Here is a 16,190-nt window from a genome sequence, read left to right as displayed (position 1 = left end):
ATCAGTTGGAGGAATTTTCCTATATATGAAACTCATCCATGCAGAAGGAATTATCTCCTTCAGGATTGCACAATTACTTCTGAGTTTAGTAAGCAGTGTGAGAGGTGAATTCACGCAGGTGGCAGCATTGGACCTCGGGAGAAACTGCACAAGGAAATAGGAGGCTTGGAGGGCAGAGGAGAAGGTTTGTGAGAAGCCTTTGACTGTCTATGAGCAGCAGAGGGATTGTACTAAGAGTTGGATAGTTTGTGAGCTAAATCTTTGTGTAATCCGAAGATATTTCCACTTGTATGATAATATAGAGATCAGGGTTTTTAGCTGAGGCTTTCCCCAGAGTATTCTTCTGTGTTCATGTGTGATTGATTTCTCATTCTCAATTATATGTGTTCTATTTGATCTTGCTCAAATTCGATTAAGCTTCCGCAAGTTTGTTGTAGAAGTAGATCTTGTATTTTGCTTTAGTATATTGCATAATCTGTTGATCTACAGTGGGAATTTCTACATGGTATCGGAGCAAAGGTGATCAAAGCGAAGAACAATATACAAAGAAGGGAGAAGTTCGAAGTTTCAAGTTCCTGATTATAGAATTCGAATTCTTATCACATCTCAAATTTCCCCAATGGCGTTCAATGGTTTGAGACTCGAGTATGCCCTTGATGGTAGCTCGAATTATATAGCCTAGAAGGATCGCATGGAAGTAGTATTAGAGGATAACGGTCTAAAGGACTTCATTGATCAAGAAGTCCCCAAGCCAGCAGCGGCTAATGCTACAAAATTGGCAGAATGGAAGAAATGTGTGGCTAGAGCGAGGAGAATCCTCCTGGAGGGAGTTCGAGACCACATTGTCTCGAGCCTCCATGGGAAGGAGACACTGTTTTCGATGTGGAAAATATTGAAAGATCTATATCAGAACAACAACAATCAGAGGAAGTTGGCGCTGAAAGACAAGCTTCGGAAAATCAAGTGTGAAAAGGGCGACATAATCTCTACATATCTGAACAAGCTCACCACCTGCAGGGATGAGCTTGGAAGTGTAGGGATCACGACAACCAATGATGACATGGTGAGTCTTGCTCTCCTCTCTTCCTAAGATCTGGAATAGCTACCAAGGCTCGGTAAATGGAAGAGAGAAACTGCCAGATTGGGAACGACTTTGGTTGAATCTGATGCAGGAGGAGATAAGAAGCACTAGAGATGGTTCTTCATCCAAGGAGGATGATGAAAATTGTGCCTTAGAGAGTAAGGCAAAGAAAGGAAAGGAGAAGGATTCTCATCTCCAATCGAGTTCTCCCTTGGTGGGAAGAAGTTTGACAAATCGAAAGTGCGATGCTTTCATTGTCATGAGGTGGGCCATTTTGCTACAAATTGTCCACTGAAGAAATCCAAGATGGGATCCAAGGAAGGATCTGAAGGTGAGGCACTGGCCTCACAGTTCGAGTTGGATTTCACCCTCTTCACATGCATGGTTTCATCCATGGTGGGATGTGGTTGATTTCTTGACAGTGGAGCTTCATTCCACATGACCGGCGATAAGAGTTTGTTTAGTACCTTAGAGGAGAAAGATCTCCAAATACTCATAACGATGGGTAATGATGAAAAGTATAGTGTCTCAGGAGTAGGCATAGTTGTTTTTCAGAGGGAGCATGGAGCTCGCATTACCTTGACCGATGTCAAGTATGTACCAGGACTGAGGAAAAATTTGGTGTCGATCGCAATGCTGGAAGACAAAGGCTATGATGTAGTCTTCAGTAAGGGAAAGGTTTTCCTTCGACACATCACCACGAGACAGGTGAAGCAGATCGGTTCACGAGTCAAGAACCTGTATGCTCTTGAGGTTTAAGATGCATGCAAAGCCTTGAGGAACAAGGCAACTGATGGAGACTTGGTGGTTGAGAGGGAGAGTACATTACCTCTCAACATGCAGCGCCAGAAGAAGTCTCAGACAATTGTGGAGGAGCCACAATTGGTGAAGCAACTTTAGGAGGTTGTGGAGCAGCCACAACTAGAGAAGCCGAGAGGAGACCGAGTGGAGGCATCCACTCATGCAGAGACCTCCAGTAGGGGGAAATTTCAAGCCAAGTGGGCAGAGGGATCACATGCATCCATACCTCCAGGTCGGAGGTGGGGCGATGTGGAGTGACAGTCCCAAGAAGGCTGGAATAGGGGCAGGATCATTGAGGTACCCAACCTCTTTGATTAGACCTTGCTACGGGAGCCTCGACGAGGAGTAGCAGGACTGACTGAGTGGGTAGAGACGGATGCAGATGGAGCGACAGAGAGAGCTATAGTGCAAGAGTCCCAAGACAGCACAGAGCTAGCAGGTTGTAGCAATGTGAGAGGCACAGGAGTGTTGCACTAGTGCAGGATGGCACAGAGAGGTGTGCAACGGTGCGAGATGCAGGGAGTTGTTGCAGTAGCGCAGAGGTCAGAGAGGGAGCACTTGTCAGTGGCAGAGGAAGCTTCAGCATCAAAGGATGTTTCTAGCCCAACAGGGAGGTCAGTTGGGAGGTCAATTGGGAGATCAGTTACTTACTTCTCAGTAACTGAGTTGCAGTGCAGCAGTGGGCAGCACGATGCAACATGATGAGAGGAGGTGCAGTGCGGATGCAGTGTTGGGAGATAGGACCAGCAACAACACGGATGCAGCAGGAGGAATCAATGTGATTGATGCAGTCAGAGATCAAAGTGACAGAGGCTAGAGCAGTCAGATACTGAAGGGCACAGAGGTGCAGAGTTTTCAGTCGACAGAGGCAATAGCAGTCAGAGACTTTGATGACAGAGGCATCATTTTGATTCAGGTTGGATATTTTTTTGTTTCTAGAGTTGTTGGAGCAACAACACTAGGGAGAAGTGTTGCATGCAGAACATTCCAAAGGTTCAGGATCGGGTTCGAGTTGAATTCCTTTCTTGTTGAGAGGGAGTGTTGAAAATAGCAACAAGAAATGCTAAAAATAGAAATGTTATAAATAGCATTTCAGGTACCAGTGTTGGAAATAGCAACAAGGAATGATAAAATAGAAATGCTAAAAATAGCATTGCTATAAATAGCATTTCAGGATAGATTCCAATTTTAATTAGTCCCTGAATTAAAATTGAGAATTAAAATTCGAATTTAGTTTCACTAGCTGTTTGAAAAATAATTAATTAATTCATCTTGAGTTAATTAGTTGGAGAAATTCAAACATGAAGTCTTTGTGAAGACATGCAACAATTATCCCTTTGCTTGAGGAAGTTATCCCTTAATGAAGGAGATAAGGATGAGTTGTTATTAGTTAGCTCAGTTAACTAAGTTAAGTCTAGTTAAATTAGTTCTAAACAATTGGAGGGACTAATTGTGAGTTCAGTCAGTTAATGCATGCATGCATGCAACTAGTGTTCTCCAGATAACTGAATATTCTCTCATAAATAACTTATGCATGTCAGTTCAGACAGAGACCCAGTTGAGATTAAAGGAAGGGACAATGTACTATCAGTTGGAGGAATTTTCCTATATAGGAAACTCATCCATGCAGAAGGAATTATCTCCTTCAGGATTGCACAGTTACTTTTGAGTTTAGTGAGTAGTGCGAGAGGTGAATTCACATAGGTGGCAGCATTGGACCCCAGGAGAAACTGCACAAGGAAATAGGAGGCTTGGAGGGCAGATGAGAAGGTTTGTGAGAAGCTTTTGACTGTTTATGAGCAACAGAGGGATTGTACTGAGAGCTGGATAGCTTGTGAGCTAAAGCTTTGTGTAATCCGGAGATATTTCCACTTGTATGATAATACAGAGATTGGGGTTTTTAGCTGAGGCTTTCCCCAGAGTATTCTTCTGTGTTCATGTGTGATTGATTTCTCATTCTTAGTTATATGCGTTCTATTTGATCTTGCTCAAATTCGATTAAGCTTCCGCAAGTTTGTTGTAGAAGTAGATCTTGTATTTTGCTTTAGTAGATTGCATAATCTGTTGATCTACAGTGGGAATTTCTGCAAAAAGTTCCCATCTTCTTAATGTGACTTGAGGTGCTACAAGATCTCACTTATATTTATCTTTGACGGATGAACTGTTAGGGATATTACTGCCATAGAGAAATTTTTATTTTTTTTAATTTCATTGAGGACATATACATTGTTTAAAGACCTGGTTACAGTTGCTATCAATCTTCCTGAAATTGTTTTTCTTATTTCACACCCTTTGGAATTGAATGTGAGATCATATCCTGGATCAATCATTTGACCTAGACTCAATAGATTGTTCTCTAGAATTTCAATAAGGACATTTGGATTTTTTGTCCTTCCATCATCAAGATTGATTGTACCCTTTCCATTAATACTTCTTGTATCATTGTTTTCAAGAGTGACACTACCTCCTTTGACTTCCTTGAGAGATAAATTTTCTTTTATCACTTGTCATATGATTTGAGCATCCACTGCCTATATACCATTGGCTTTCTTTACCTTGAACACATAGAGCTAGATTGAATTCTTCACATTGCTCTTGCTTCCTTCTCCGTATCTTTGTTTTTTGATTTCTATTATTGATGAAATCTTGTTTTCTTCTTTTATTTTGAGGCCTTAATATACTGCTTCTGCAATGACGAGCTTTGTGTCCGAAATTGTTGCACTAGAAACATTCAATGTGATCCAACAAGGGATAAAATGAATTGGTGTTCTTGATTCCATGATTGTAGTAATTTCTAGATTTGATAGGGTTACTCATTAAGGTTTTGATAAGGACCTTTACTGCTTCTTGATCTACAATAGTCTACTTTGTGGCCAAAGTTATGATAAATAAAATAATATCCATTAAAGAAATCTAAGTACCTTGATGTGAAGAGCCTTCTTGGAGGAAATGATCCTTTTGAAGTAATTGGCTTGCTTTGTTTGCTTCTTTGAGTAAATTCAGACTTTTGATGTATTTTTGATCCATCTCTACTTGTGGGGCTGATATGATTTTGTTTTTGTTGATCCTCACCTTCTTCCCTATTGTTTGTACAACAAGTCTGATTAATACTCTGTTGATCTTTGACTTCATTTCTCATACTATTTGACTGGTTGGTTCCTTTAAGCACATTGGCATAGCTTATAGGTTCTTTTGTCTTTGATGTGTTTGAACTTGATTTTCTTTTAATAACTTCAGGATAATTGATGCCTGTTTTAATAAAAGGAGATCTCTGACAACTAAGAATATCATCTAATATTTTATAGCTCCTTCCAAACTTCAACCGATCATTTACCTTTCTAGATCATTTCTCAGGGAAACAATCTCAACTTCTAATCTCGCACAATGTCCTTCCTTTTTTTCTTTTTTAACAATTGGCTTGCCATCACTCCTTTCATTATTCTTGCTTCTTCTAATTCAGTCTCAAAGGTGACAACCATTTTCTTTGCTTCATAAATATCAGGATCCTTATATAATAGTCCTGCAACAACTCCTTTTGCCTTTTGTTTGCTATTGTGAGTCTCTTTATCTCTTCTAAGGAATTAGTGAGCTCACCTTGAAAATATTTCTTACCTTTGTTTGATCCCTTTTTCAGTCTCCTCGCGAATTGGACTTATTCCTTATCTGATTCATCACTTGAGCAATCATGGTCTTTGGTCTTCTTTGAGTCTTTGAGTGATTCTTCCTTTTGAGCAAACTTTTTTGTCCAAATTTCATATGTAGTGTGAATTTCATCTCCCTCATAAATGCTTTACAACCTATCCAACATTACTTTTGTTGTTTCACAATAAATCACCTTATCATAATCTAATTTTGATAGCCCACTCAAGATAACATTGATAGCTTCTCCATTATGCTTATTGTCCTTCCTTCCATCCATTATAAATTGCCAAGTATCAAAGCCAAAAGTCATTATATAATGCTTCATTCTTTCCTTCCAAATAACATTATTTGATCTATTGAATAATGGAGCTTTGTTTGTAGCCATGGTTCCTTTGAGGTATCCCTTTCGGTGGTTAGATTGCTTATGAATGAACCTACTCTGATACCAATTGTTGTAATTCACAATTATACTGATGGGGGGGGAGTGAATCACTATGATGGCCAATTTAATAATTTAAACCAATTCAAATCACTTAACACATCAATCACATATGCAATACATGAGAACACCAGATGTACGTGGAAACCCTTAAAGGGAGAAAACCACAAAACTTCTTTATATGAATATTCTCATAGGCACCAACCCATTGTTACATCAATTTATTGCACCAACTAGAAGGAGCCACCAATCCCTTAATTTACATACACCAACCTAAAGGAGATACCAATCCCCTGATTTATAGGCACTAACCTAAAGGAGACACCAATCCCCTAGTTAAATTAATTTGAATCAATTATGTTAATCTACTCTGTTCTTGACCTCTCTGCTCTCAATGTTCTGCTTTAACCGTCAGAACCTCTTTTGCACATCTCATACTTTCATAACAGGTCTATTCAACATTGATAAAATTCTATTTTTTGAGCTCCAATTAGCCTCTTATAGATCCAAATATGTAGTGATCTTTGTTATTGTGAAATTTAGACAATAACACTCTTATTTACTGTACAAAACATACTCTTCTTATCGTGATTCATGTATATCTTAGACAACATTATTGCATGCCTTACACTGCAAACTCCATCATGCACATTGTACTTTATCTGAGTTTATGAAGGGAATGAAATGATATACAAATTTATAACCAAAACACTAAGATATAATGAAACTTGACTTCTATTAATAAATGGAAAATGCTACACGTCTTCACCGAACTATCTTACAATGAGGCTCTGAGGCCTTTTTATCATAAAGAAGTAATGAGAAATCATAAAATCTAAAAACCTAACCCTAGGAGATGAAGTGACAAAGGCTTGTGGGCCCTAATGGGGTAAGTAAGTTGGAATGTCAACTTCCCAGAGTCGTAACTTTGGCATACAATCTCCGTTTCGCATGCACGATAGCCCATTACAAAGGTCTATATGAGACACCATTTTTTCACTGCACTTGACAATCTATGACTACCGAGTGCTTGCTCTCAAAAAAACGTTGTTTAGGGCCTCAAGAGTCAAAATGACTCTACCAGTTTAGGACCTAAAAATTGTAGTAAAAACTGACAAAATAGAAAATTGTGTTGTGAGCCAATGGGTGGCCAACAATATCCTCCTAGATCAGGATTGCTCCTCTTACTAGTTATGACACTCTATTACTTTGACAACTACGCCCTGTTCAGGGATATACCCCCTTGCTCCATAAACATCCTCCTCAAAATTCATCTTCGAACATCTTCGTCTTTGACCCCTTTGATCTATTTCAATTGATTTATTTGATACACATTCACACCATACCTTTTCAATTTTATTTATAGCACATATCCAAATCTGGGCCAACACATGCTTGATCAGAGCCGACACAACACGAGAGTAACTTGATCAAAGCCAACAAAATACCTTGGAGCCCTTCTAGGGCTAATACTATGAGCTAGTCAAGAAATCATGGGCTTGATCGAACATTGGCGCCCTAATTCAAACATCAAAAGGACCGGATATACTTTACCTTTCATGACCCTTTAGCCTAAGGAGCTAAACCGTTGATCACCCATGACCACATGCCGTGAATAGGTGCTAACCCATATTAGATACTGGATATCAGGTTTTCTTTTCTTCTATGCCAAGAAGTCGCTATGGCGATATCCACATAGACATAGCCCTTGGGGCTAAGCTCTTTACCCATTTGTGACCACATGACATTACCACAACCTTCATATTAGAATGCTACATACTAGAACACCGCATATCAAAGGCTCACGCAATGTTATCCATCCCGATACCCTAGTACTCCTTTCCTATCAACTAATGGACTATTTAAATTATTTTCCATAATATGCAATTGATGGCCTATTTTTGGTCATACTGGATATTGGATACGATCGTGCAGTGTTATTCATCCCAGTACCCTAGTACCTCAGTAGGGACCCACTTTGCCATGCCATACTTGATGCACGCTAACACCATATTGGATATCTAAATTTTTATGAAACACTCTATCAACAAAGCATTTAGTGCTTGGTATGCTTAATATCACTAAGCTCATCCTGTGTTTGTTAATTACATCTTAGTCACATTTTAACAAGAATTAGTGGTTAACCATTTTTGTATCAAACATTGGTAACGACCTATTCATTTCAACACTTAAATAGTCACATGGTACTAATGCAATATAACATCGCTTATCTCATACTGGTGCAATATAACATCCGATGGAATCTGAAGTCCAGGGTTTTCGGTGAAGGCACCTTTATTGTTGATCTTGTTTGGCTTGCTTGACCTACTTGGCCCTCTATTGCTTGAATTAGTTGCGCCTCAAGCAACCTGCTCGGCTTGCTGCTATTGGTTTGGTTTGGTTCTCCTGACCTTGACATCAATGACAACACAATGAGCAACACACCAATCCAAACAAAAGCATCAACTTCAATCATTTAAGCAATACACAACATCTTGGCTATTTTTCAAACACAATGAAAGTAATGCACGATGAGAAGTTTTAATTTAAACCCATCTTTACATCAATAATCTAACAAAGTAGAGACATAATGCATAATTCACCTAAATATTCTTTTGTGAATAAAAATGAATTTTTTTCCTTTTTTGATTTAAGATTGAAATCTAAGAAGCAAACCAATCACTGCCTAAGCAAATGGCTGGGAAGGGATCAAAAGGCTCAAAATGATAAGACATAGCCATTATTTTCTTGAAGAGTTCAAACTTCATAGGGAAAGCCTATTAAAATACCTTTAAGATAATTGTGTAATAAATGACCTAAGATGAAAAACTTAAAAAAAACACAATAAGTTTTGCCCAAAAATACCAATGAGAAGAAGGGTTTGAATTTTTAGGATTACTAACCTACTAACCTATGTAACTACAAAGATGAATGGGAAAAAGAAAAATTTTAATATTTTTATTGTCAGGAGAGTTGCAATTTTTATTACAAGGGTTTTATGTACGTTAGTGACATACCTCTGGGATGAAAAGTTGACATCATTTTGAAAGATGTGAGATTGAAGTTGTTTTTCTTAATTTGATTTCAATTTAGCTATTCAAGCAATTGAAACAATTGAAAACAATTGAAAAGAGAGGAGGTGTTTTTGGGTAATTAGCTCAAAGATATTTTTTCTTTGATATGGTAGTTGCCGCAAACACGAAAATATCAATCACACTCACACACATCAAACAACAGCCACACCTTTACACTTTCTCAAGAAAACCCATGTCATATATCTATGAATTGAACTTGCAAATTAAAATCAAAGCAAAGCCAGAATTGAAAGATGAATTTAACATGTAATAATCCGTAACGCAACATATTTGGATGGGTAAACAGAGATTTCATTAACGTTATTGCAAACCCTGTGCTATTTGACGAAGATCTCCATACCCTGAATTTGGGTTCATTCCCATTCAATCTCTTCTAACTCTAATCCTTCCTCAAAATGTGCATTGTCTCCACAGCATAAACAAGGAGTAAAGTCGATACGCAGAAACCATAGCTACAACTGAAGAAAAATGCTAACAAAGTAATCCCAATGGGGAACAAGCAATCCCAGTGGAGAGAGAAGGTTCCCCTTTTCCACTCTAAAATCTTCTATTTAATAGAGAAATTAAGGTTTTAGCATGCATCAAATCTTGGCAGCATCATATAAGTAATCGTAATGGGGAACAAGCAATCCCAGTGGAGAGAGAAGGTTCCCCTTTTCCACCCTAAAATCTTCTATTTAATGGAGAAATTAAGGTTTTAGGATGCATCAAATCTTGGCAGCATTATATAAGATGACTACACATGCCACTATCATCCCACTCAAAACCCTATTTTATGGATATTTAATGTTTTTAGCTTTTTAGGATGTTGAGCACGTTTTTGAGGTCAATTTCAGTCCCCAAGTAACAATTGCCACATGCTTTATGAAGAGAACTACTCCCAATGATATCAAACACTCGCAAATGCTGTTGGGATCCCTAAAAATGATAATTGTGGTAATGAATTTTCCTTATGAGCATTACATCAGGGATAACTTGAGGAATGCATGCAGGGGCTGGGTATTCGGCAAAACCCCTGACTTGGTTAAGGGGTGACCGAATCAAGTTGCTAACCCCACCCTCTCCTCAGGGCGAGCCTGAGCCAGGCATTGCTAGCCCTTGGACGTCCTATTTCTCTTGTTGATTGTTGGGCTTGGTATGCAAAAACAACACAACATCGTTGAAATGTCACCATGCTCCTCATTAAACCCTTCCCTGCCTTTGCAAGGCCTGGGTTGCCCTTGGATGCCCAACAAAATTGAGTCTAATCCACAAGGGTGAATTCCCAGTGTGAGTGCAAGCTGCCATTTTAACTCGTAAATTACTTCAGCTTGTAGAAGTTTTCTAAGTAATTTCATCATGATGAAGAAATAAGATAAACACGGAAAACAATGAAGGAAACGAAATAGTTGACATAGTGTAATATTTTACTAAGTGGGTAATTCCATTACTGTGAAGTTATGCTTCTTGGATTGTTAATAAAATCACCAATAATGGTTTCCTTGATTGTAGTTATTGTTTAAAACTCATTTCTGTTGTTGTGGAATCAGGGATGGGTGCTACTTTGAATGTAGGAAAACCGAAGAAAGGTTCGACAGTAGCAATATTTGGCCTTGGGAGTGTTGGACTTGCTGTAAGTACCAATAAAAGGTGTTCTTTATTTTCATGTGTATACATATTACTAAACACTGTAGTTACAAAGTCTGCAAATTTTCTGTTAAGGATTATTCTGTTCAGTTTCTATCACTGCAGATCAATATGATAAAGGTACCATCTAAGTGTCTGTTAGCCTTCTGATCTGAGCTTTAACTATATAGGCCGCCGAGGGGGCAAGAATTGCAGGAGCTTCTCGAATAATTGGAATCGGTTCAAACAGTGCCAAATTTGAACAAGGTTGTATATTGCCCACTTCCATTATTGAACAGTCTGTGTACATATGTCAACTGTAAAATTGCCTTTCTGATTCGTTCTTTGAATTCTGTCGTGTAATCTTTCCTTTCTCAGCAAAACTATTTGGCGTAACGGAATTTATAAACCCGGCAGACCACGAAAAACCTATTCAGGAGGTATATCTAGCTTTCTCTTATCAAATGAAAATATATTTATCTTAAATTCGGATCTAATATCTTAGCAGCATAAATCCATTTTAAACACAGATCTAATATCAGCTAAAAAATCTAATTTCTTGGCTTGTAATTTTTTTATCAATAAACATTATTTAAATATTTTGTATAATTATTTATTTTTTTTTGCAAATGGCTTTAAGATTTAAATATTTTGTATAATTATTTATTTAAGATTTAAATATTTTGTATAATTATTTATTTTTTTTGCGAATGGCTTTAAGAGTTGCTGGCACTATTACAAGTTATTTGTGAGGCGTTGCATTGTTATTGGCACTAATCTGGCAACTGTTGAAAGCATTAATTTTACTGTTTTATCCTGTCTCATCTTTGTCTGAATGCTGTTATAGTTAATTTTAGTTTAGTTAATTGAGTTTTAATTCAGTTAAGTTCAATTATTTATGGCTACATATTTGTTTGTCTTCTGTGCAATGAAAAGAACTGTTCACTCCATTTCTATATTGGAGTTTATTCTTGTCCATGTTTTTCTATCACTCAACAACCAACTTTAAACCTGAACTTTGCCTCTAAACCTGAACTTTGCCTCTAATTTGAGAGAAATAAAAAAAATAGTGAACTTATAATATATTGTAATGGAAACTAAAATAAAAATTATGGAAACTTATCATCATTCAAACTTTTTACAGGTAATCGCAGAAAGAACTGATGGAGGTGTGGACTGCAGCATCGAATGCACAGGGAATGTTAAGACCATGATTCAAGCCTTCGAATCCTGCCATGATGTATTTCCTCTGAGCTCCATTTCATTTAGAACCATAAGCTGATCGCTTCCTTTTGGGCAAATGCCTGCAATGCATATGCTGATCAGCTAAAGAGAATTTGATCCCATAATTTTTTTCCTTTTTTTCAGGGTTGGGGTGTATCCGTTTTAGTGGGGGTCCCTCATGCAGAGGCAGTCTTCGCAACGCATCCTGTGAACTTTCTAAACGAGAGGACGTTGAAAGGAACCTTCTTCGGAAACTACAAACCTCGTTCTGATTTGCCAGGCCTCGTTGAGATGTATTTAAATAAGGTGAGACTTCAGTCAACTATTTAGCCTAGTTATAACTATATGAAATTCACTCACTTTCTTAGGTTTCCTGATAGAAATGACTCTGTCATACCTTAACCAGAGATAGTAAAGTTCATCGTTCTTGTTTGTTTGTATAAACAGGAACAATCTATACTTGCCCAGTATACTTATGCTTATAATGTATCATTTATTTTCTTGGTTGTTAATTTACAGGAGCTTGAATTGGATAAATTTGTTACACACGAGGTTTCTTTTGCCGATATCAACAAGGCATTTGATTACATGACTAATAGAGAGGGTCTGAGAACTGTGATTAAAGTTGCTGATTAAACAGTAAAGGGAAAAACATATTAATCCCGGGGTTGAGTTTAAATCAGTTAGGTATACTATTTTAAATTTTGTCTGAGAACTGTGATTAAAGTGGCTGATTAAACATATTAATCCTGGGATTGAGTTTAAATCTGTGAACGTTCACAGGTATAATATTTTAAATTTTGTGAATGTACTCATGGTTATCGGTTGAATTGTGTCAATGTTCTAAGACCATTTTCATATGCTGAGGTTTAATATTATTTTAGAATATTTCAGATGTGGATTTTCATTGTGGATTTTAGAAATGCAAATGCAAAGTTAAGTGTTTAACTCACCAAAAAAAAGATGAGGAATGAATAGGAAGATCATCATTAATCATTACTGGGGAGCGGAAGTATTTACACAGAGAAGTGTGATGATATATAGAAAAATAAGATAAAAAAAAATTATTTAAATTATATATATATTTATAATTTAAAGTGGTTAGAAAGTTATTGAAAAAGAGTTAAAGAGTTAGGTTGGAGTTATTAACAATTATGGAATAATGGATCATTTTGTTATCTTTAGGATCATTGTGGAAAAGCGTTACAATAATAAAATCAACATAGATCCATCTTAGGCATAGATCTAGTGTTACAATAATAAAACCAACATAAATCCATCTTAAGCACAAATCTAACATGAGCCGAAAGGTATTTTTTTTGCTATTAATATATATTTAAGAATGGGCAGATATTAATTCATAACCAACATTATATATTTTATTATATACAACATTAATTATTATTATTATTATTATTATTGCTATTTGATACACATGAAGTTGATATTAAGTGTTAAAATATTTTTTAAAAACATTAAGTTTAAACATCTTACTCGTATATTTCTTTATTTACTTCTAATTACTATTTAGAGAATACTTTATTTTTATTTTAAGAGGGACAAACACACATACTTACACATCACCTTCATACTTGGCTATAGAATGAGCCTCTTGGCTCAATCAATTTCCTTTGTTTTGTTGACTTTAGAAAAGTTTTTGACATAATTGTTAGGATTAACCTATCAAATATGTTAGAAGAGCTAAAAGTTCCTATAAAGTTGAAAGTTGTTACGGTAATGTTGTATGAGAACATTATTGGTAAGTTTAGGAATAATAAGGGTTGGCCGGAGGAAATTAATTGTAGTTGAGCAAGGATGCTCCCTATTCCATGTCTTTTTGGTACATACATTGACAAGTTAGAGGATTGTTTGGAAGAAGTTGGTTGTCTTAGCTCAACTCTTGTTGGTATAGTCATCATCCTTCTTTACATCGATGAAATTGTTCTTATGGGAAGGAGCCCCTATAACCTTTGACAAGAAACTAAAATTCCTCAAGGATTTTTGCTCTAGTACGGGTATGATTGTTAATAGTGACAATGAATGTTATGATAATTAAATCCAAAAAGATCACTTATGTTAATTTCATGTATATATGACATCAACAATGGGAAGGAAGTGACTTCATACAAGTATTTGGAAATTGATCTTCATCACAAGTTCATCCAAAACTATAACATTGAGAAATGATAAATGGAGCGTGGAAAGCTTATTGTGGATTTGAAAACAATTGTAAATCAATGGACCTTTGGCTATGGGATAAGAATAAACTTTTCTTTGAGACTCTTGTCACTCGTGTTATGTTATATGATTGCAAAGTCTTGGGCTACATTTTCTCTAGTGAATCATTGAGAAAGATAAAGTAAATTCAAAAATATTTTATAACTTGCAATCTCAAAATTAAAAGCAATGCACTGTATCCTTCTTCCTCATAGAAGTGAGCATTTTGCTCATTGAGAGCACAACAATATTTAGATTCTTAATATACAAGAACAAGATAAATGACATGGAAGACAAGAGGCTTCCTAAGACTACTTCAAACTTTAGTCAAAATCACTTTTGGCTCAAGTGGGGATGGCATAACGCTGCAAGTCTTGGCTAAATAATTGGAGAATAAAGAAAGAGGTTAATTTGCATATTAACAATTATTAAATATTATTACATCTAAATTTAAGTAAAAATTGTGGTGCAATAAAGAATTAGGAGATTATTTTTTTATAGATATTATAAGGATATGATCAGCTCTAATCAAGAAGATCAGAAATACATCTCAATTTTGATTAACATAGAGAAAAAAATCAACATTGTTAAAATAAGATAAAACTCTCATGAGCTCCATAGTAAAACAAAACTTTGAATAATTCCCAAAATGTCACGGGTCACAAAGAATTTGTCATCTTTACGACACTAAGAGGATTGCAGATTAGAAAAACACTTCTTTTAAAATGTCTTGCATACACTCAAATCAGATCACAAATTTAAAATATTTGTTACAAAATTGATTTTCAGAACCATTTAACTCATCAAAATTATTGTGATCCAGGAATGTTTCTTTTAAAGCTTTTCAAATATAGAAATACAATTCTAAAGTATACCAAGTACTTTCTTACCTTTCTTAAGGTTCAATAGACCAAATCTTGTTTTGGTGGACATTAATCAACGTCGTCATCATAATGTCATAAGAAAATTACCAAGAACTTATCTCACAAATGTGAAAATGCTCAATGATTTGATCATGCTCTAGGAGATTTTTAAGAAATTGCTTGAGGATATTTTTAGGAGATTGCTCACACCTAAGGAAAATTAGGGGATTGTCTCTATGTCCTTTGAATTTCAGAAAAATCCCCAATGCCCCTTGTGTTGTATGTCTTTAGATGGGTTGTGGATTAAAACATAGTTAAAATTATATGGTGGATTGAATGATATGTGTTTAAAAGACATTATTTAAGGTTAGTTGCAACTTGAAACTATGTAATGTAATTATTTGTGTATTAAAATAATGATATTAATTTGATATTGTTGATTGGGTTAATCTCTAGTGGTTAGAGGGAATGATTGGAACCCTTTGAAAAAGAATGATACTAATTTAATATTGAATTATGTTACTAATTTGATATCAGATTAGAGTATTCATATTATTATTCTATAAAACTTATATAATTTTAAAGCTAGATATAAATATCATTTGCTCATTTAAATTATTTTTAATTCTAAAATATGTTCAGTTTTCTTGACTTTTAATTATCTATTATAATGGAGATACCAACCATACTTGTTTTGAATGATTTGAGGGAAAAAGTCTACCTTGAATAATTTGCAAACCTTAATGTCAATTTGACTCTAATTTCAAAGTGTAACCTTCTCAGACTTGTCACCGATATTTATTAATTTAAATAGTATATGTTTTTTTGGTTCATCAAATTGTATGAGTTTGACTTCAGGTTTGCTAAGCCATCAAAATCACCAGAGGATCATGTAGAAATTCTCACTGTAGATCACCAGATAATGCAATATACTAAAGTAAAATACTTGATCTACTTCTACAAACAAACTTGCGGAAGTTTAATCGATTATGAGCAAGATCAAATAGAACACATAAAATAGAGAATGAGAAATCAATCACACATGAAACACAGAAGAATACTCTGGGGAAAGCCTTAGCTAAAAACCCCGCTATCTGTATTATCATACAAGTGGAAATATCTAAGGATTACACAAAGCTTTAGCTCACAAGATATCCAGTTCTCAGTACAATCCCTCGCTGCCGCTCGTAGACAGAATAGACAACACATATACCTTCCTTCAG

The 16,190-nt window shown here is 35.9% G+C and overlaps 1 protein-coding gene across 5 annotated transcripts in view; it reads left to right on the top strand.

Annotated features, from left to right (window-relative positions):
- The window catches only part of LOC149140860 (alcohol dehydrogenase 3-like), a 41,936-nt gene extending 29,156 nt beyond the window's left edge, over positions 1-12,780 (top strand). For all 5 annotated transcript variants that reach the window (XM_089446437.1, XM_089446440.1, XM_089446438.1 and 2 more), the window contains exons 8-13: positions 10,588-10,670; positions 10,855-10,930; positions 11,042-11,103; positions 11,808-11,903; positions 12,032-12,193; positions 12,407-12,780. In XM_089446437.1, coding sequence (XP_089302563.1) covers positions 10,588-10,670; positions 10,855-10,930; positions 11,042-11,103; positions 11,808-11,903; positions 12,032-12,193; positions 12,407-12,523 — 596 coding nt within the window. In that variant the 3' untranslated portion in view covers positions 12,524-12,780. The remainder of the gene's footprint in view (positions 1-10,587; positions 10,671-10,854; positions 10,931-11,041; positions 11,104-11,807; positions 11,904-12,031; positions 12,194-12,406) is intronic.
- Positions 12,781-16,190: the final 3,410 nt, after the last annotated feature.

This window comes from Pinus tabuliformis, chromosome X, assembly GCF_031772625.1.
Source record: "Pinus tabuliformis cultivar Carrire ecotype Pingquan chromosome X, CPIR1, whole genome shotgun sequence".
NCBI lineage: Eukaryota > Viridiplantae > Streptophyta > Pinopsida > Pinales > Pinaceae > Pinus > Pinus tabuliformis.
The sequence above is the reverse complement of the archived record's forward strand: the minus strand, read 5'-3'. Positions and strand labels throughout refer to the sequence as shown.